Below are 20,817 nucleotides of genomic sequence, written 5' to 3' on the forward strand. Positions count from 1 at the left end.
TTTGGGAATAAATGTTTCTCTGTAAATGTAGAGTGGAAACAGCTGAAATGCGTCCTTCATATTCAATCTGTGATATTAAAGCCAAAGAAACAGCCTTAAATTTTAAAGTAACAGATGAAGTCCCATGACAGAATGGGTAAAAAATGAAGACTTGAGGCTGTGTAATCTCCTAAATAGGAGGGATGTCTGCTGAGAAAATAATTAGCTCAAAACTGAACACAGTTTTCTAATTATCAATCTGTGTTAATATTAATTCTCATTCCTATCTTTCCTAACCTTCTAAAGTAGTTGCTTTGAATTTTATTTCTGATTCATTGCACAGAGAAACTTGAAAATGAGCCACAAAACCAGATCTGGTTTATGTAATGCCTCAGCAATCATGCAGACATCACGCTGCTATTTGTAGGCAATGGAGACAAATATATATGCCACAATCTACATTGCCTTGAAAGGTATATAAATAGTAAATGTAGTGAATTGCCATTAATAGTCCAGGCACATTCACGAAGAACATTTATAAATGCTTATATTGCCCGCGGAAAACTGTTTCATAAGCTAATGATATATTATAAGTAGTGAAAATAGTGGTGCTTAAAGTTAAAGTTGCCCAACACTTTCCATTATAAGACACCATCACTTTGCCAATTTTAACCTTTCAGCCTGAAATTTCTCATTCCAGGTGTCTACCTCAGGACAATTTTATTTTTTTAAGTTTCAGTTGTAAACAATTCATACAGTCATTTGGGTGAGAAACTTGTGCCTCCTTGTTTTGGATGGGTTTACTGAAATTGGGCAGGGGAGTTGCCCTGGTGTAAGGGATGTGCCCTTTGTTTTTCCTGTGCAAATTTGCCCACATTTCTCTGAAGTCTCTGAAGAATTGCACCTTGCATGTACTCAGTAGAGACTTGTTCGAGTTTGGCAGCTAAATTCTCCAAAGACTGTATCTACACTGAGAACAGAGACTGTGCTCGCAATCCTATCTCTGATAGCGCCCAGGCAGCATGGAGGAGGGGGGACTATCCTGACACAAACGCAGAGGGGTGAGGAACAGGGTTTGGTTTAAGAGCTACAGATGTGTGTGGGAGGGGCAGGAACAGGAACTCTGGGGAGAGGGTGGGAGAGAGCTTGGACTGCAGGGGAGGGGTTATGAGTCATAACGGCGGGGAAGGCAGGAGCAGATGGGAGAGGGAAGGGCAGGAGCCATGGAAGGAAGGGGAAGGATAGGAGCAGTGGAAAAGGAAAATGGACAGGAGTTGGGGAAGAACAGGATCAGAAGGGGATAGGGAGAGGCCGGGGGGAGAGAGCCAGAGGGTCGGTAACTATTAAAGCACACTCTCCTACTGAACCTGAAATTGAACCCATTATTCCCAAGGCTCAAGATTCCTTTGCTGTGAAACTCACTGGCAAAGTGTGTGTGTGCATTCACCTCTCGTGCCAGATCCACACAGAAGATACTTTGTGCTTTCGGCTGCTATCGGTTACGTACTCCATTAGCTCAGGCGGCAGAAGTGTGTGCAGTGGATCTAAAGATCTCACCCCGATGATGACACATGTGGGAGGTCAGCATGGTTCCACATGACGGAATTTCTGTTTTTTCAATTTTTAGTTTTTAAAAAAAGTTACACCCCACAAAATTAATTTATAAGAATGTTAAATTTGCAAAAACAAGTACTCAGAAGTGAAAAATCAGGCCCTAAATTTCTTAGATTGGGCATTCAAAATTAGTTAACACCACTGACAGTTTTGGTTTTAATCTCTCTGCCTCTATTCTTCATGCGTAAAATGCAGATAATAATTCCAGTTCATCTCACTGGGTGCTGTGAAGGAAGATAAATTCATTAATGTTTCTAAACGTACTAAGAAGAGCCCATGCAGAAATTAATAATTCTTTATTCAGTGCAGAATTAGGATGGTGTGCCATAATCGTGCACCAAATGATAAGGATACAAAGAAATATTGAGTAACTACCAGTGCAACAAGCACCATCTAATCCCGTGTACTGAATGAGTAGGAGAGTTGTAGAAAAAATGGCATCAGATCATGTAATTAAAGACTGTATCATAATTAGGGCTCCATGTTCGTCATGGAGGCCGTGGAAGTCACGGATTCTGTGATTTCCTGTGACCTCCGTAACTTCTGCAGCGGCCAGTGTGCCTGACCCCGGGGCCAGCTGCTCTAGGTGAACCCGGAAGAGCGACACTAGCTGCTGCTGGAGCTGGTCTGCAGCCAGTCGCTCGGGTGGCTCTGCAGGCAGCCGCCCCAGCCACTGCTCCGGCGGTCCTGGGCAGCTGGCCCCGGGGATTGCCTGAGCAGCAGCCAATGCTGCTGGCCTTGCGGGTGGTGGGAGCAGCTGCAGCTCGGCTGCTCCCAACAGTGGTCCTGGGGTGGCTGCTGGCCCCCTGGGCCTTCCCCCCACTGGGCAGTGGCCAAAGTGGCCGCTGACCCCTCGGGGCTACCCCTGGCAGCAGCCAGTGCAGCTTTGGGCCCCCCAGGGTTCTCTCCTCCCCGGCAGCTGGTGCTGCGGGCTCCCCCCAGCCGCAGCTGGTGCCCCAGGCTCCTCCCCCTGCAGCGCCCCCCCCCTTCCCAAGATTCAGTCAGTGATATTTATGGTATATGTCATGGACAGGTCATGGGCCGTGATTTTTTATTTCTTGCCCATGACCTGTCCGTGACTTTTACTAAAAATACCAATGATTAAATCGTAAGCTTAATCCAAATGTATACACACAAGGAGGCCAAATTAAGGTTTTATTAGCAACTTTAATTTTGGCATTTCCTAACTTGTGAGTGCTTGATATTGCAACTTTAATGTCCTTTTAACTTTTTTATGTGATAAATTTATATATATATGTATGTAAAGCCTTTTTACTTGGAAATACCATCGGAAATCAGTGTTTTGTGACTCTCTTGCAAAGGTTGACATTGCAAACACCTAAATAATATATGAATCTAACATTCTTTACACTGCTTTAGATTTTAGCATCATCATCAACAGGGAAAGCACAACACTCTGAACTCCAGTTTTGGCTGGTGAATACACAAGGAACTGATTTTCAACTGGTTGATTTAAAATGGTGTGTCAAACTTTAAATTCACCTCTTCTACACAAAGCCAGATGACTCGGGTTTTGTCCATGGAGCTAAGTGTGGTAGTGGCTATTCAACCCCCATACCTTGCATGAGGTGGGACTGCCGCCCAGTCAGTCTGCAGCTGCTACTCCAGCTCAGAGGCCACTGCCTTTCCATGCTCCACATGTAGGAGTTCTGGCCCACTACAACCATGTAGCCACAGATCCTGTGTCCCCTTGAATGGCCCGTTGAAGTCTTGCAAATATCACTCACTCCCACTCTGCTTAGTTCCAGACACAAAGCCTGATTTGTAGAACTAGTCAGAAAACATATTTTATGAATCCCTCCACTTTCCTCTTACGTCTCTACGGATTTCTGCAGATAACAGCTTTAAACACACAGAGCAAGGACAGGGGAAGGAGATTTGCCTCTCAGAACTAGAAGTTGGGATTTCCTGCTAATGCTAAGCAATAGCATATATATGGCTTTGGAATCTGGGCTACCAGATTAGGCTGAGTGGGTTGATAAAGAACTACAATTTACATTTGGGTTTTTAAAATCTCACCTACTTGAATTCATTCCTCTCAATTATCAAACTGGGATCCTTCAACTTGGATGTGTATGGAAATTCAACAGAAGTGAGATCCATATATTACCACACTAATGAAACACACTGCTATTGTAACCCACACACCTTCTGGGTGTGGTGTTCTGTCCCATCTAGTGGCACCAAGACCACTCAGAAAGAGAGATAAAATGAGTCTGCTCTACAGCCTTAGCTAACAGTCAGTTAGCTTTTAGCTCATGCAGTAGAGGCTTTTGCACTATGCTCCAGAGGTCCCCGGTTCAATCCTGCCCGCCGATGACCGGGGTCTGTTGGTGTTACACTATCACTACACTTGGGCCAATTTCTAGCCTGGCATAACTAGACACAGTCCAACTGACTTAAACAGATTTGGGTCTATTTATGAATGAGGCTATAGGTAAATTTTTCAGTCACCAAAGCAGACTTCCCATTTTCAAAAGTGACTGACACTTGGGTACTTAGCACCATTGATTTTCAGTGAGATTTAGGCTCCCAAGTCACTTTTGAAAATGGGGCTTAGCCTCCTAACTGAATTAGGAGCTTTTAAAAATTTTATCCAGTGCATTTAAATCTCAGTAATATCAAACAAGTGGGTTTCTGGGTTCCATTTATAAAACAAAATGAGTAGTTTAGTGGTTTGACATTGCTTGATCTGAAGAGCCAGCATTTGTGGCCTTCTGAGACAAACTCTACTTCAGTCACAGTGGAGTAAATCCTGAATAATGCTACAGTGGAGTTATCTAGGTTCACGCTGATCTATCTGAGAGCAGAAGCTGATTCTATGTGCTTGCCAATGAAGGGGGCCTACAAATAAAATTTTCAAAAGTGTCTAAATGAATTATGAGCATAAAAATGCTCATAATAAATTATAAAAAAGGACAATTTTGAAATCTATTGACTGTCAATGAAAACTTAGACTCCTTAGTAGCTAAATTGCTTCTGAAAATGGGACATAGGCACTTTTGAAAATTTACTCTAACTCTTTGGAGTAAACTGGAAACACTAAGAAACTATACACAGATTCACCTCAAATGAATGTATTACTGGCAAGGATTATGCCGCTTGTAGAACTTTAGAAGCAATGTTACTGGACAAACAAATGGGTTTCCAATCAGGCCATAGCTGCACTGACCAAGTATTAGCCTTGACAACACACACTGAGGCAGGATTCCAGTGTAAACTCAAGTCTGGGGCAGCTTTCTTAGGCTTATCTGCTGCCTATGACACGATGTGGAGGAACAGCCTCCTCCTGAAAGCCAGCAAAATTATCCCATGCAACAATAAAATTCTTCCAAGACATTCGGACCAACCTTTTGTGTTTTCCTATGTGATCAGGTCAGCAGGCCATGCACTCTCAATGATGGCCTACCACAAGGATCAGTCTTAGTACCGATCCTGTTTAATATCCACACCAGTGGTCTTCCCCGAACATCATCACAGAAATTAATGCTGATGACATTGCTTTGACCATACAGGCACAGGATTTACCTACACAGAACAAATCCTTACTAAGGATGAACCTTAAAACCATTTTAATATGGAATAATATTTCTTATACTGATGGCTAAACCCAACATCATTCAGCTTATTGTGTCAGCATTTCATCTAAACAATCAAATGGCTAGTTAGGAACAGCACATAGAGTTCTGTGGCTTACAGATAAAACATGATTCCACCATGGAATATGACCAGCACCTGAAAAATATTCATGATAGAATTAAGATACATGTAAATTTCATCCAGAAACTGGCAGGAATGACCTGGGAGCCAATGCAAAAACTTTACAGACCTCATCACTAGCTCTTATCTCCTGAACTGCAAAATACTGCTCACCCATCTGAACACGTAGCTCACACACATCGCTTGTTGATTGTCAATTTAAGAGCATCACGCAGATTAATACGGGCACAATAAAACAAATGCCACAACCACGGCTTCCCGTACTGGTGCACATCCACCCACCCCAAGTTCATTCCAATATGATAATTCTTTGGAGGCTCCATCATATTCAAGGGAACAAGAATCTTCCAATAGACGAAGACCTAAATAATATACTGAGATTCTGACTCAAATCAAGAAAATCTTTTAGGCTGGCAATGCAAGAGCTCAAAGATTCAGGGTTTCTCCCTGAAGATCAATGGTGAGCAAGGTGGAAGGGCACCAACATCCTGAAAAAACACCACATCAAGGACCCAACTGAAGAACTCAGTGGTTCTACAATCCCACAGAAAATATGGCCCACCTTGAATCGCATCTGCACATCTCATGGCAGACGTGCCTACCTTCTCCATAAATGGGGTCTGAGATACAATCCTATTTGTGACCGAGGAAATGGCCTTCAAATTATGGAACACCTTGTCAATCAATGGCCCAACTAATCCACGTGATGGTGGAATCACTGCCATTCACTCCGCATCACCTGAAGCAATCAATTAGATCCTTAATCTAGACTTGGGCATCTAACCTTGCTGTTTTTAAGCCATACAGAAGGAGCAGAAGAATGTATTCATATGCTGTAAGTGGATGGTTAATGGATTACACACAACAGATTAGTTTTCTTATTGGAGATGTAAAATAACAGGCAAGACATGCTTTAAATTTCATAGTCATATTCATCTGTGATGTAAACGAAGGTGTAAATTACATGTTGGGTGTGAAACCAAGTATAAGTGGTTGGAGTTGATTAATTTGTATGGATTTAGCATTCAGCTGGTTTGCAGAATGGGCATAATGATAGAAAGTGTAGTAAGAAAAGTTCCTAAATAGAAGTGTGCAAAATAAAATGTGTTTTTGACAAAACTTGTTTTATTTTACACCCTTCTGTGAGGGTAAGGAAGCAGGAAAATGACTATCTTACACATTGGCAAATGAGTTTTGCCCGCCCACTGAATGCCAGATTAGGGCAAACATGTTTTACCATTTCCACCCATTTTCAGACCAATTTACCACACTCAGTACACAACTTCTCCATCAATTACATCTCTGCTCAGTTTGGCCCAGAGACTTCCATGCTTGTTATAAGCATTCATGCAAGGTCTGATTTTGACCACCAATGTCCATTCTCCAACTGTTTTTTGAGTAATATTAGGATACTCATTAATTGGCTTTTTATGGAAACAACACGTGTAAATGCACTAGGACAAAACTTGTTCTCTCTCTGAAGAATTCAGGTCTTCATAATCAGAATTTTGCCAATTGATGGTAGCTCAGCGCCCGTTTATTGTCCGATAAAAGCCATACAGTTGCTATTACGGAGAAACATGCTATTGTAAGATTGGGGAGGAAAAATCCTTTTAACCTGTTTAAAGCTTAAGACTTCGTGAGCTGTTACAAAAATAATTGACTTGCCATGCTCCCATGAAGCTATCTTGGTGGTTCGTGGCCTTTGTGAAAGCTAATTCCTATTTTAAATTGAAAAATATTAATAAAGTTAATCTTATATAAAAAGTCTCCTGAAAGCAAAGCCACTTTCAATGAAGCTTGTGGTAAGTGCTTTACTGGACTCACAGTACAGTCTTATTCCTACTGTGATGATGTTCCTCTTGCTTGCAAAAGAATAAGGACACGGGAATACACACATGCATATCAATTTTAGTCTATACTTATCTTTTCCCATTAGATTAGCAACTGTGCTCAAGTAACTCACTTCAGATAAAGCTAACAAGACCATGCTATTTTAAAAAGCTTTATCTTTCTGGGATTAAAATCTTGAGGGATTCTTAAAAAGGTAGCTAATTTAGAAGAGAAACATAAGTAAAACCCAGTTGAGTGGATAAACATGACAAGTCAGGCAGAATAACCAATTTAAGATGCCTTTTTACCCAGAAGGATTTTTGCAATTGGCAAACCTCTGGTTCCTTGTCCTTGAAAAATGTTTATGAAAGACTTTTTCGTGTTCTTTTTTCATCTTTTGCCCTTTAGAATCTAAGGAGAAAAATATAATTGTGCCCTGAAAGCTCTGTAGAGTTGTAAACAGCATGACAGGCTGATATCACTTTAAACATTTGTTCTGTACAATATGGATATAATTTGCATAGACACCCCCCCATGTATTTGAAAATAGTATTCACATCCCTTGGCCCACACCACTTCCTGCAGCCCCCATTGGCCTGGAACGGTGAACCGCGGCCAGTGGGAGCTGCGATCGGCTGAACCTGCGGACGCTGCAGTTAAACAAACCGTCCCGGCCCGCTAGCAGATTTCCCTGATAGGCCGCGTGCCAAAGGCTGCTGATCCCCGTTTTAGGGTAAATTAACCCTGCTTCTTTTGAAGTAACAAGCAAAACTCTCCTTGATTTCAGAGGCAGCAGCAGTGGGATTGGTGACAATGATGATACGATCTGCATTAAATTAAAAGCACCCAATTCATTGCCATTTTGGATCCTTAGAGCGAATTCATACAACTCTTATTCAGAGAGTGAGTGCAGGAAAAGATAAGGGCAGGTGTATATGCATTGGCACACAGAGTACCTAAGCTTAGACTGACATTCATAAGGTGGGGTGTTCCTACCTCCAGTGACCTGTATCTAGAGTAAATTAGAGTTCCTTGAAACACCAGTTTTGAGTGGCTTCTTTATACTTCTCTAATTATGGCTATTGTCCTTAATAGAAAGTTGTACCCATTTTGATTATCCCATCAGTATGAGAGTTCACAAGGTGAGCAGCAGTTCTCATTATCAAACAGTGATGTGTAGAAGATTCATTCCAACTGGCATTTCTAAATCTAATTCTAAAGATGACCACTTCCACGTAAAATGAAGTAATCTGTGGCAATAGCTGCGTGAGAGAGATTATAAACCAGATTCCAACAAGTTGGCACCCAGTGTTTCATTCTTACATGTTAAAGAATAATATTTTCTGTCTGATGGTTACACCAGCAGGCTAAAAACTGGTTCATGGTCTCTTTCGCTAAGCGTAATGTCATCAGTGTCAAAGTGACATCACTTTACAGCAAGAGGGTCATGCTGCTCACCCACCCAACATGAGGGTACGTTACAACTGTAATTAGAAATACACCTCTTCATGGTGACCAGAGCTTGGTAGCTAAGAGAATTTTTGGACCTCAGGCCAAAATAGGAGAGTTTTGCCTTTAGAAGTGAGTGAACAGCTTCCTCTAAAGCCAAAGCCATGATCAGTGAGATCCCAATTCTGGAGGCACTGACCACTCTCACATCAATTCCCACTGAAGTCAATGGCAGTTAAAAACTCTAACCAATTCACAGGATCAGGCCCTTAATGACGGGGACATAGTTGGGCCAGGACCATGGTACTCTGCTTGTTCAATACAGAATTAAACTGCCTATCTCTGTGACACAGTGCTACAGGATCCAAATTCACTTTTAAAGGAGGGCTTCTCAGTTGTAAACAAAATAACAAATCCACATGGAAGTGACCATGATTAAATCTAATGACAAATTGATTTCAAGCTCCATGTAATTGATTGACAGTTAAGGGCTGGAAACTACACACCATCCCAGAGTGAGTAATGGGCAGCAATTCCCTGGAAGCTATAAATTACTACCTTTTCTGGTCTACCACATCCATTATAAAATAAAAGGGAAAAGAAAAGAGAGTCTTGATTTATCATTGGAAATTTCTCTTATCTGCTCATGCTTTAATGTGCCTGTTTGAATGGTTCCATTCCAAAAAATGTGGAAAAAATGGTAAAATCAGGCACTTGGAAGGTGATTTTCATAGACATTTCCCTAAGTAAGAACTTAATTATGTTAATTGCTCTCAGAGTACATACTGAAATAAAGAACTATCATGGAAGAGGTCAATGGCTTCAGTACTGTAAGACAATAAAGGTTATTTTCTCTTGTTTTCAGTTATAATTAATACATTAATTGTACAGGAGGTCAATCTAGATGATCAGAAGGGTCAAAGTGCTCAGAGTGCTGTACATAACAGAATAATATGCCACCCTCATAAAATACAAACAAAGTGTGGGGGCCCAAGAGCAAAAAAAGGAAAAAGAGGAATTGAAAGGAACTTTGGTAAATATAGGGCCAACTGTGATGGGTCTACAGAAACTGTTTTGGTTTTTGGGGGCAGGGCACTTTAAAATGCTTTTTAAAGGTGAGAGGGATAAATGAGAAGGATTCCATCAGGAATGAGTTGCGGTTTGTAGACCCCATCAAAGGAAAGGTCCAGTCACGTGCGGATTGAAAAGCAAGGGTGGAAATCCTCAAATGTCTGGACAGTTTGTGAATGTAGACTTAGAGTGTAGATACTGCCAGTATAAGGCACCAACACTGGTGTTCACAGTAGCCTGAGCCAATGCCTATTTTTTAGTCTTTGGGCTATTCACAACCTATTTGCTTTAAGTAGGTCTTTGACTATTTGCTATTTGATTCTGAAATGTTATTCGTCACCTCTTCTCTATGGTTTCCTGCCTGGGTTCCTGAAATGTTTATAAACTGGAGAAGAGATATACATAAGATTTCCACCTGGCTGCACAAAACAGCCCCTAGAATACATTCTTCCCCGAGCCGATGGAACCATATGACTCTGCAAGCCAGCAAAATGGCTCAGGCTCCAACACATAGCTGCCACTGATCGCCTCCCCTCTGATATACCACCATCTAGCACGTGGGAAAGATGTTGCTGTTAGATTTTAAGTGTGTGGGACTTTTTTTTGGTACATGTATTGCAATTTGTACACAAATAATGACAGGTTTCAGAGTAGCAGCTGTGTTAGTCTGTAGCTCACGAAAGCTTATGCTCAAATAAATTGGTTAGTCTCTAAGGTGCCACAAGTACTCCTTTTCTTTTTACACAGATAATGTCATGTATACAACAAGAGGAAATTTGGCTAGTGATTGGTTCATAATGTAATCTGATTGTTTTTTTCAGTTTTTAAATAAAATTATCAATATTTAATTTTATAAAATGGCTACTCAACATAAAGCCAGTTGAAGTCAATAGAAAGACTCCCATTGATTTCACTGGATTTTGGATCAGGTCTCGTCTGCTCAGTAAACACTTTTCAGAAGAGATTTTACTCTAAATTTGAATTTATATGCTAGGTATAATTGGCTGATTCTCTTCTGCACACCACCTTGTGCAGTTGTGTACACCTGTGCAGTAAGTATAACAGCATTCTGATTTCGGTTGCATTTTACACTTTGCTCTGGTGTAAGTGACTACATAAGATGCAGGACAATGACAGTCAGGCTCAATGACTCTAAAAAGAAACTACTGTGTCCATAGTATGAACTTACATTAATTTTTAAGACACAACTTGAAAAAAAAATCTATCTTCTACAACTGGATCCTTGCTGATCTAAATAACTGCAAAAAAAAAAAGCAAACCAATTCATTACTTCAATACATTTTTAAAGTGGGACCAGGGAGAGGACTTTTTAAAGGGGGGAAAATATACCCCTGCTCCTGGGAGAATCTAGTCAATGTTAGATTTATGAACAACAGTATTTATACTAGAAACCCTGAATTAACCTTGAATGGTATGGCATTAACATGGGCTGCTCACATTTCAGGGAAGGATTTTCTGGAGAAAAACGTCACTGTTATGGGGAAAGGGGCCTAGCCCTACCGTTACGAAGAAAGGCCTTGCCAGAATAAGCTGAATAGCATTTCGATGACATTATCCAGCTTTTTGTTCCATTTATTTATACTCCAGAATTTGTTGGGCTCTTTCAGTAACAATTATTGGAGAAAAATGTGATGTCAATTTGGAACCATTGGAGCAGGCAGACTCCATTTCCCACCCTCCCCCAGGCTTCTGCAATTCACTGCTGATGCAGTGGCATGGGGGGTAGAGACCACTGTAACTGTACCTGCATCATTACAAATTCAAGCGCCATGTTTCAAGACAATACAACCTATTTCCTGCTTACTCTCTGCTCTCGTCTCATTTTGCATCCCTCTCCACTCTGCCTAAGTTGTAGAACAAACCACATCTTTCTCCCACTTCTGTCTCCATATCTTCCTTCATGCTGCCCCATGTGCCTTGCAGCCCGGTCCCTGAGTGGATCCAACATGCCTTCACATATTTGTCCCTCCTGAAAACACCTTCTGCAAGTAGGTCAATAAATCTTAGGCCCATGCATCCTCTCCCACCTACAGAATCATAGAATATCAGGGTTGGAAGGGACCTCAGGAGGTCATCTAGTCCAACCCCCTGCTCAAAGCAGGACCAATCCCCAATTAAATCATCCCAGCCAGGGCTTTGTCAAGCCAGACCTTAAAAACTTTTAAGGAAGGAGATTCTACCACCTCCCTAGGTAACGCATTCCAGTGTTTCACCACCCTCCTAGTGAAAAAGTTTTTCCTAATATCCAACCTAAATCTCCCCCACTGCAACTTGAGACCATTACTCCTTGTCCTGTCCTCTTCTACCACTGAGAATAGTCTAGAACCATCCTCTCTGGAACCACCTCTCAGGTAGTTGAAAGCAGCTATCAAAGATCAGAAAAAGATCACAGAACAGAAAAAGATCACACACATATCCACATCCACACATGTGGAACCAACAAGACACAAATCTAACTTCACCATTTAATCAGTTGTTTTGTTGTTTCCCCACTCCCTTATTTTGTATATCATAAAGTTCAAGGGTTCATACCTTCTTATACTATGGACCACGTCTTGAGAGAGACACTGTCTTATGAATTCCTTCTGCTTCCATTCATGATTGCATGGACCAGCACTCAGGCATTCATAATCCCATAAAAACCCCTAAGGTAATTATAGCAACATCTTACATGGAAGATTAACATTAGGAAAGTGTCTACTACATTTTTTCAGTACCTAGATACCTAACAAGGCCCATGTCAATGTGATATCTGAGGGCATTTTTAAGTCTCCATTGTTTAACATGGCAAAACCAATGAGCAGGGTTAGTATCCTGTGATCAGCCAGTTCTCCGTGGAACAATACTAGGTGCTCCGCAGGCCACCCACAATCCAATTTATCTCATTGTAACAAATTTGTGCAACCATTTTTATTAACTCCAGAATTTAAATCACTGTAGATAGAAGGTTTATAACAGGCTTAGAAGTAATATTCCAAAGGAAAAATTTGGTTTGGTTTGATACAATTCATTCTCCTTCATGCCACTTCAGTTTTTGACCTCTCTACTGAAATTATCAACAAAGGTACAGTGGCAGTTTTGATATTTGATGAAACCAACAACTAGTCACTAAGGCAACCCATTAGACAGCATAGACAGTAAAAAATATCAGTAACATTCAGATGGTACATTTCCCTATGAGTCCACCACAGCTAAACAAAGATATATTCAGAATTATTTTAGAGATTTAGCTAATTTCAATTTGTCAGGCTTTAGCTTCCAGTCCCCGGTTCTGGTTATGCCTTTCTCTGCTAAAGATTTTTTACTACCTGGTATGGTCTCCCCAAAAGGTATGTATACAACATAATCAAGTCACCTCTTTATCTTCTTTTTGATAAAATGAACAGATTGAGTTCTTTAAGACACTTTCCCCAGTGCTTGAATAATTTTTATGGCTCCTCTTTGCACCCACTCCTATATTTTTTTAGATTAGTGCACGTTGGTTTTGGAATAAAACTCAAACTTTTGCACATTTGTGCCTAACAAAGTAGAAAAGCAGCAATTACACATACCTCCTTTTGCTGGGTATAACTCCCATCTCCTCGCTGTCTCCTTCCTGAGTGACCCTCCTGGCCTGCCACCACTCGTCATCAGAGGCATTGATAACATGGAGGATGTCTCCGAATTGGAAACTGAGTCCTTGACTTGGAAGGCCACTGTCCTTGCTTTTGTCATAATCAAACATAGCTCTGGGGAAGGAAAATAAGGGTATGAAAACAGGCAATTAGACCAGTCTTGACAGCATTTACTACTGAACAACTTCTTGTAGTTTAAGCCCCTCTTATTCTTTCAAAAGAGATCATAAGAATTACCTCTTCAGAATTTAAACTACTTTATTTCCTATTTTATTTCATAATGTTTATGCATTAATTGGAGCGTTTCAGAGCTTAGCAGATAAAATATACGTAGTACCATGCATTTGTTTACAAAAATCTCTCGCTTGTAACGTTTAGACTCATGTCTGTGATAATGTACGACTGAATATCATAGAATATCAGGGTTGGAAGGGAACTCAGGAGGTCATCTAGTCCAACCCCCTGCTCAAAGCAGGACCAATCCCCCATAGTTACCCCAGATCCCTAAATGATTGTAATGGTGTCCCCTTCTTATTTTCCTACAAAACATACCATCGTCTCTGAGCACAAGTGAAAGACGTAACACGGACAGTATGACAACTAACCAGAAAGAAGAGAATGCCGAATTTTTAGGGTCAAATTCTAGTTCCACTGAAGTCAATGAGAGTTTTCCTATTATTTACAAGTGAAGCCAGATTATGTACCCTTAGGGCCAGATCTTGCCATGGGATTTATGAGGGTAGGGTGTTTGTATCTGGGGCTCCATGTAAGTGCAGAGGTCTGTCTCTATGAATCCAGTTGTAAGGTCTTGTCCTCAGTTTTTTCCCATGGAAAACAAATAGGAAAGGTTTCTCCTAATAAAATACAGTTTGAAGAAACCAATAAACTGGAATGAACATTTCTTCTCCTGTGGAAAAAAAATCTGATTATAACTCCTATATACAGAATTCCTAGCTTAGTGTGATCCCAAGAGGTATGTACTAATTTGTATCCCCTTTTGCTTGGGGAAAAGGTTTGAAAATCTTTATTAGTAAACATTTCCATATGAAGGATTTAATACAATCAGTTGTTGCCCATTGTAGTACAATTGCATAGAATGGTTATAGAAGCATTATGGGTAGTTTTAAAACACTCTAGGCTACTTCCTTTAATGAAAATAATGTTTTTAAAATGAGTTGCCACAGTTGTTACTGTGTTGCTTTAGGTTGTATCTATACAACCACAGTCATGTCATAGCTGCAAGCACTCGTTCTGGACGAAATTATGTAAGGAGGAAAAATACATTGAAACAGTATCTTCTCTTAAGGCGACTGTAGCTGTGCATCGTGCATCTTTAGAAAAGTGGGAGGGTTCTTTTATCCAGTGCAGCCACTCTAGTCACTCATCTTAGATGGGTAAAGACAATAAAAGATCTGGCATTATTTCACTGAACTTTATGCGATCTGTGGGACTGATTTCACTTGCAGCTCCCTGTTTCAATGCACTTTGAGCATGGATAACACTCACATTCTTTTACTGCAGAAGCAATGCCCAGTGAAGATACAGAAACCCTTTAAAAGCTTAGTCAGCAATTGGAATGTAACAAATTAATTAAATATATGATCTTTAAAGGGCTCTTGCCAGTAGTGGATCATCTGCTGCTCTGCAATATAAGCCTATAATCAAGAGTTACATCAATCCAAACGGCATATTCTGATAGCTAAGAAATGAGTGAAGTCTTGCTTTCCTTGAGAAATTAATGGAAAATCACATCTGGAGAAATGGCAGTGCCCTCACTGACCAGTTTTAAACCAAGAACCTGTTTATAATTGGCTTTAAAAGATGAATTATCAGGAAGTGAAACTCTGACTTTTACTAAGTGCCATGAGGGCTCACATATATTAAACAAAAGCATTTTCTGAGCAAGTCCATTAAATAATAATGTACCTTGATATGAAAGGCCATAATAGCCTTATAGCCCTATCCACAGAGCTGGCAACAATGCCAAGTATTGGTTACATACAGTAGATTCTGAATCCATCCACAATTAATTATCTCCAAACACGACATCATTTTTGTGAAGCAGAGAATGAGCAAGACACTCTTACTCCAGAAGTGAAACAAATTACAATGGAAGTCATGGAAATGCTTCATCTTTTGAAAGTTCTGAGGCAAAAGGAATGATAGGTTTCAAAAGCTAAACGGTGGAAGGAAAAGAGGTTTTTGTTTCTGAACAGACACTAGAGTCCCATGAGCTCATGCATTAGTCTAAAACTGCAGATTAACATGCTGGTTGATGCTAATGATGAATGCAGATGGTAATGTTTGCTGTTGACTTACACTGATTGGCGCTGTTGTGTACAACTCTAATTAAAGTGAGATTAGAGATCTGAAACAAGAGAATTATCAAGGGCACATTTTATCGACTGAAACAATTCTTGGCTACTGTGCATTGCAAATGTTGATTCCCGAAGGAAAATAATGGAAGTGCTGATTTGAATCCCTTTTCCCTACACATCCCAGAGGAAGAGTCATATTGGAGTTCTGATCAAGGCTCTGGTTACACTGAAGACTTTCAACGGATAGTCTGGGATAGCTAAAAAACAAAGGGTGGTCTTGATTCAGCAAACTATTAAATATGTGCAATTACCTCATGTGAACAGATGGAACTAATGGTGACCTCAGTAGGATTATTCATGTTTATAAAGTTACGCGCATGCTTAAGGATTTGTGAGATTGAGGTCTAAAATGTTGTTGTTGTTTGTCATTATTTATTTATTTGTATAATGTGAGGAGCCCAAGTCATGGCCCAGGACCACTTTGTGCTAGGTGCTGTACAAACACAGAACAAAAACACAGTTCCTGCTCCAAACAGCTTCCAAACGAAGTATATTACCTGCACCTAGATGGTAAGCTCTTTGGGGCACGGACTTCCCTTATTTTATGTCTATACAATGCACAACACTTTCGAGTACTCTATACAGCATGCATAAATTCAATTAATAAACAAAAATAACATACTGTATTTGACATAGCATCTTTCATACAAATGTATCCCAAAGAGATACAGAATCTTAAAAAAAAACCAAAAAAACAGAGAGGGATATAGTTAAAAGCTGAGGGTAAGAGATGTTTTTAGATATGATTTGCAAAGAAAAGCAAACAAAGAAAATATTGCAAGATGCAGGAAGACCCTTCCAAATGACGGGGTCTGCAGAGGAGAAGGCTCTTGCAGCAGGATTTTTAGGGAGTCCTCCTGTCACGTGTGACATCAGTAGAACCTTGTGATGTACTTTGTGAACTGAGAATGTAAAACATCACTGTGGCCACAGAACATTGCCATTTTTATTACCCAGCTAATAAAAGGAAACCATGTCCAACTACTTTTGGTCTCCTTCATTTTTGCAGCCAGCATTATTCTAGGATCACAATGTAGTTCATAGATGGCACTGTAACGTTAGAAAAGTTTTGATGTAACAAACAACTGCAATCTTCTCCACCTTTTCCTTTAATTTTAATATGCTCCTGAACAATTGCAAGCCCTGCCTACAGCTAGTGAGTTGAAAGACTCACAAACTGTTCATTTATAAATCTCTACCTGATGAACAGCACCAACTCAGAGTACTCAGAATCTGATTAAAGCAGAGAGAGTATATAAAACAAAACAAAACCAGCAGCATTACCTGAGTGTCACCAGAGTTGCACAAAAACATGTATGTATTTTAGCTTCCTAAAACCCCTAAGGATTACTTTAGTTCAGCAAAGGAGGGAAGGGCATGAGAATGAGCTACATTTGTTCACTGGGGATGGCCTTTATTTGTGTTAAGAAAAGTCCAAGTGACTCAGTTTCACTCAGAGCAGTCACAGGGTTACACCTTGCATACTGCAAGCAGCGAGGCTTCCAGCAGAGAGCATGCCGCAGTGTTCTCCAGACAGTCTACTATACAATGATCACCATTTTGCAAGCTTCTTCAGACTAAGGAACACAGTAATGAAACCTAGATGGGCGGGTGGAGGCTTGTGCCCCCAGGCTGTGCTGTGAGGAAGATTCTGAGGGAAGGCTGATTGTAACTGGATCTTAGGCTAAGTCTACACTGGCACTTCCATTGTTAAAACTTTTGTCGCTCAGTGGTATGACAAAACACGCCCTGAAGGACAAACATTTTGACGATGAAAAGCACCAGTGTGGACAGCGCTTACGTCAGCGGGCGCTGTGCTCCAGGCGACAAAGCTACTGCCCCTCGTTGGAGGTAGTGTTACAAAGAGCGGCTACACAGCACACCTTAGAACGGCGCGGCCGCAGTGGCACAGATGCGCCATTGTAAGGTGCGCAGTGTAGATATAGCCTTGACGTAAGATTGTGTATTGAGAAGAGGAAATGGGGAACAGAACCTAGGAGAGGCCTATTCCCCCACGAAGTTCACACTGAGACATGGGGATTCTTCCCTTCCTTCAGTGAGAGACGGTTATTCAGAACAGAATTGGGCTCCGAAGACTGAAGACACCAGAACCCTCCGCAGCAGAGCATGTCTCTCCCGGTCTGACACACGAAGGCTCCCTGTGTATTAATATGTAGTAGGATTTGCCTTCAGACTGGCTGCCCTGAGGGACTGGAGTGTAGCAGTTAGATGTAGGTGGTCTTCCCAGGTTCAACTACAGATTATGATGACATCCAGATATGCGGCGGCATAGTCATTAGGGGCCAGTCTTTTCCCCCAGGGGGTAGTATATGGGTGAACTGTTCCAATGAAATCATCTTTGCCCCTGGGTTCCTGTCTTCAGCTCAGGTCTGAGCCATTTCCAACACAAACCTTGTAGCTTTTTGGCAACCAGGGGCCCACTCCCCGCAGATACCACTCCTCCTGGAAATGTTGCCGTAATGTCTCTTATGAGACTCCAGAGCATCAAGGGTTGCTGTGCTGACCCCATTTTTGTAAGCCTGATGAGAACGGGGGCCGCTGCTGGATCAAAGCTGGCCGGTCCCGCTGTAGCAGGTGGTGACCTCCTGTTGTACCACCTACTGCTGTTGGGCCTTTAGATCACAGATCAACTGCTGCTACTGGCTGGCCATTTGTTGGAACAGCTGCCGTTGCTGCTATTGAGCATTCTGCTTGGCCATCCATTTTTAACAACTGATCCATATCCATCCAGCTATGAGGAAAATGTCCTTCCCCCTTCTTTAGCGTCTCCCCCTTTATTTATATATGTATTTATTTTTGTAAGGTTTGATTGACTCCCTTACACAGGGACTCCGTTGTGTCTGCTTTTGTCATCAAATTTGTAGGGGGGTGGCTGGAGCAGTGCATCTTTGTGGACCTTCCTGTAGCTTGATGCAACCATGGGTCTCCCCAGGGAAGAAGTCTCTCTCTCTCCCATCTCCACTGGGGCGGGCTCCAGTCCACCAGCTAGATGTCCCTTCAGTCCTATACCATCCTGGGGAGTTTGGAGGAGCTTAGAACCAAACAAAAAGCAAGCCCAACTCAATACTAGGCTGTCCACCAATCTTCCCATGCTGCGTCCCTGTCCTTTTCTTCAGGCTCGGTTCCCAAATAGTCTCTTGTTCGTTGCTCGTTCCTTAGAGTCTAACTGCTTCAACCCAATGGCTGCTCTAGCTAGCAGGATCGTCCCTCGGCAGTTCTGCAGGCAAAGCTCCCTTCAGGCAAAGAGGCAGAGTTCTGTCCTCCTTCCTGGCCAGTCAGCCCTGAACTGAGCCAGACTCTTTCCCTTTATTCCCTCTCCAGGCTTGGCATTTGCTGCAGGCACATCAGGGAAGGGCTAGCTGGGGCCACAGGCTCTCCTTAACCCCTTCTGTGCTGGCGTGGGGCCTCTTAACCCCATCACATACCTAAAGTAGAATATTCCATGGTACATGAGATATTTCCAAACCGTATATAGCATTGTGTAGCAAACTCCAGTTTTTAATGGTGCAGATAAATACATGACCCAGGAGAAGAAATTAGATTTAAGGCAAGACAACAATATCTATTTCAACTACTTAGATACGTACTTATAGGGCCCTCTTCATTGTAGTATTGTAGCAGCTCACAATCTGTAATGTATTTAGGCTGTGAGGTAGGGAAGTGTTATCCCCATTTTACAGATGAGGAACTGAGGCACAGAGACACTATATACCTTGCCCAAGTGTCTCAGCCTGTGGCAGAGCAAGAAACTGAACCCAGGTATCCAGAGTCCCAGGCTAGTGTCCTAACCACAGTGACCTAATTCTTTTGTTGGCAGTTGTTCTGAAAGGTGGATGGATGTAAATCCATAACAAAAATATAAATGGAGGCAATTAGAACTTATTTGTCTTAAACCTCCTAGGCAAGATCCAAACCAATATTCCATAGGGAAAAGGCAAATTCTTTAACTATGCCAGTGGTCAGGGCCAGTAGGCTAACTGTGACAAGCTTGAAATGATGAGTGACTGCTTTCTTTGAGTCTCCAAAGTTTCATTTTTCTTTTGGTGTGGCTGAGAGCCCACATACAGATAACTTTCCAATCCAATCCTCTTTGCCACCAATTTAACTATAAAATAACAATAAGACTTAACAGGCCAGATTCTCTGCTGGTGTAAATGAGTGTAGGTCTACTATAGACAATGGATCTATGCCCATTCACACCAGCTGAGGATCTGGCCAGCAGTTGTAAAATGTCTGCTAGAGCAAATTCGCAGACACATAGTATCCTTGAAAGGAAGAGCAGTGTTCTCCCCTTTCACAGATGGGGAGTCCAAAGCATGGAGAGGTTATATAATCTGTCCAAAGATACACAGTGATTCAATTTCAGAGCCAGATTTAGAGACAGGCTTCCTAGCTTTCTTTTCTGCACTCTATTAGATATGCTGCCCCCTCCTTGCAGGTTCAATTTGAATATCGTGAGACGAAAACCAATGAAAACTACGATTATGTAATGTTACAGCTGTCACAAAAAGCACAATAGAACTGTGACTAAATACACCTATAGCAAAATGCTTACAGCAGAGTGGGATCGCTACGCCACATTAAACTTTCAGATATTGACGTCAGAATTTATTTTTCCCTCGTCAGCCCAGCTTCTCCTGGTTTACACAGAAGTTAAACAGCATAATCATGTGTTTATGGCATCCGGACCGGTTGCAATGGAACAGATTACAGTTCCAATCCCTGCAAGTGTTCAGTGCTCTGAGTTGCTACTGAAATTAGTGGGAGAGGTGGGTTGCTCAGCACATCATAGGAATGACCCCTGAGCTAGCAGTGATTCAGGGTTATGCCTTCACTTCACATTCGAGGAAGAGGAGGAGGAGGAGATCCAAGACATCTTCCTTGGATATCTTAAACCTCTGTGCCATTCTAACAAAAACAGCTGAATGTATGACCCCATGTCAATATAACCTTTGACCTCGTGTTTCCTGTAACCCTCCTATAGCTGTATTCCGTCACAGCAATATTGTTGTGCCTGTGAAGCTAATCCTTCAGGACTCCAAGCCCGGGCTGCCACTGTTCTACACTATGAATCCCAAATATCTCCCTCCCCACAA

The 20,817-nt window shown here is 41.5% G+C and overlaps 1 protein-coding gene across 19 annotated transcripts in view; it reads right to left on the reverse strand.

Moving 5' to 3' along the window:
* DLG2 (discs large MAGUK scaffold protein 2) overlaps positions 1-20,817 on the reverse strand; it is a 1,493,215-nt gene that overhangs the window by 59,140 nt on the left and 1,413,258 nt on the right. For 18 of the 19 annotated variants that reach the window (XM_073336088.1, XM_073336081.1, XM_073336168.1 and 15 more), the window contains one exon: positions 13,260-13,436. In XM_073336088.1, coding sequence (XP_073192189.1) covers positions 13,260-13,436 — 177 coding nt within the window. Of the gene's footprint in view, positions 1-13,259; positions 13,437-20,817 lie in introns of those variants that run through there. The other variant, XM_073336213.1, reaches the window with a different exon arrangement.

The sequence above is a fragment of the Lepidochelys kempii genome, chromosome 1 (genome assembly GCF_965140265.1).
Source record: "Lepidochelys kempii isolate rLepKem1 chromosome 1, rLepKem1.hap2, whole genome shotgun sequence".
Lineage (NCBI taxonomy): Eukaryota > Metazoa > Chordata > Testudines > Cheloniidae > Lepidochelys > Lepidochelys kempii.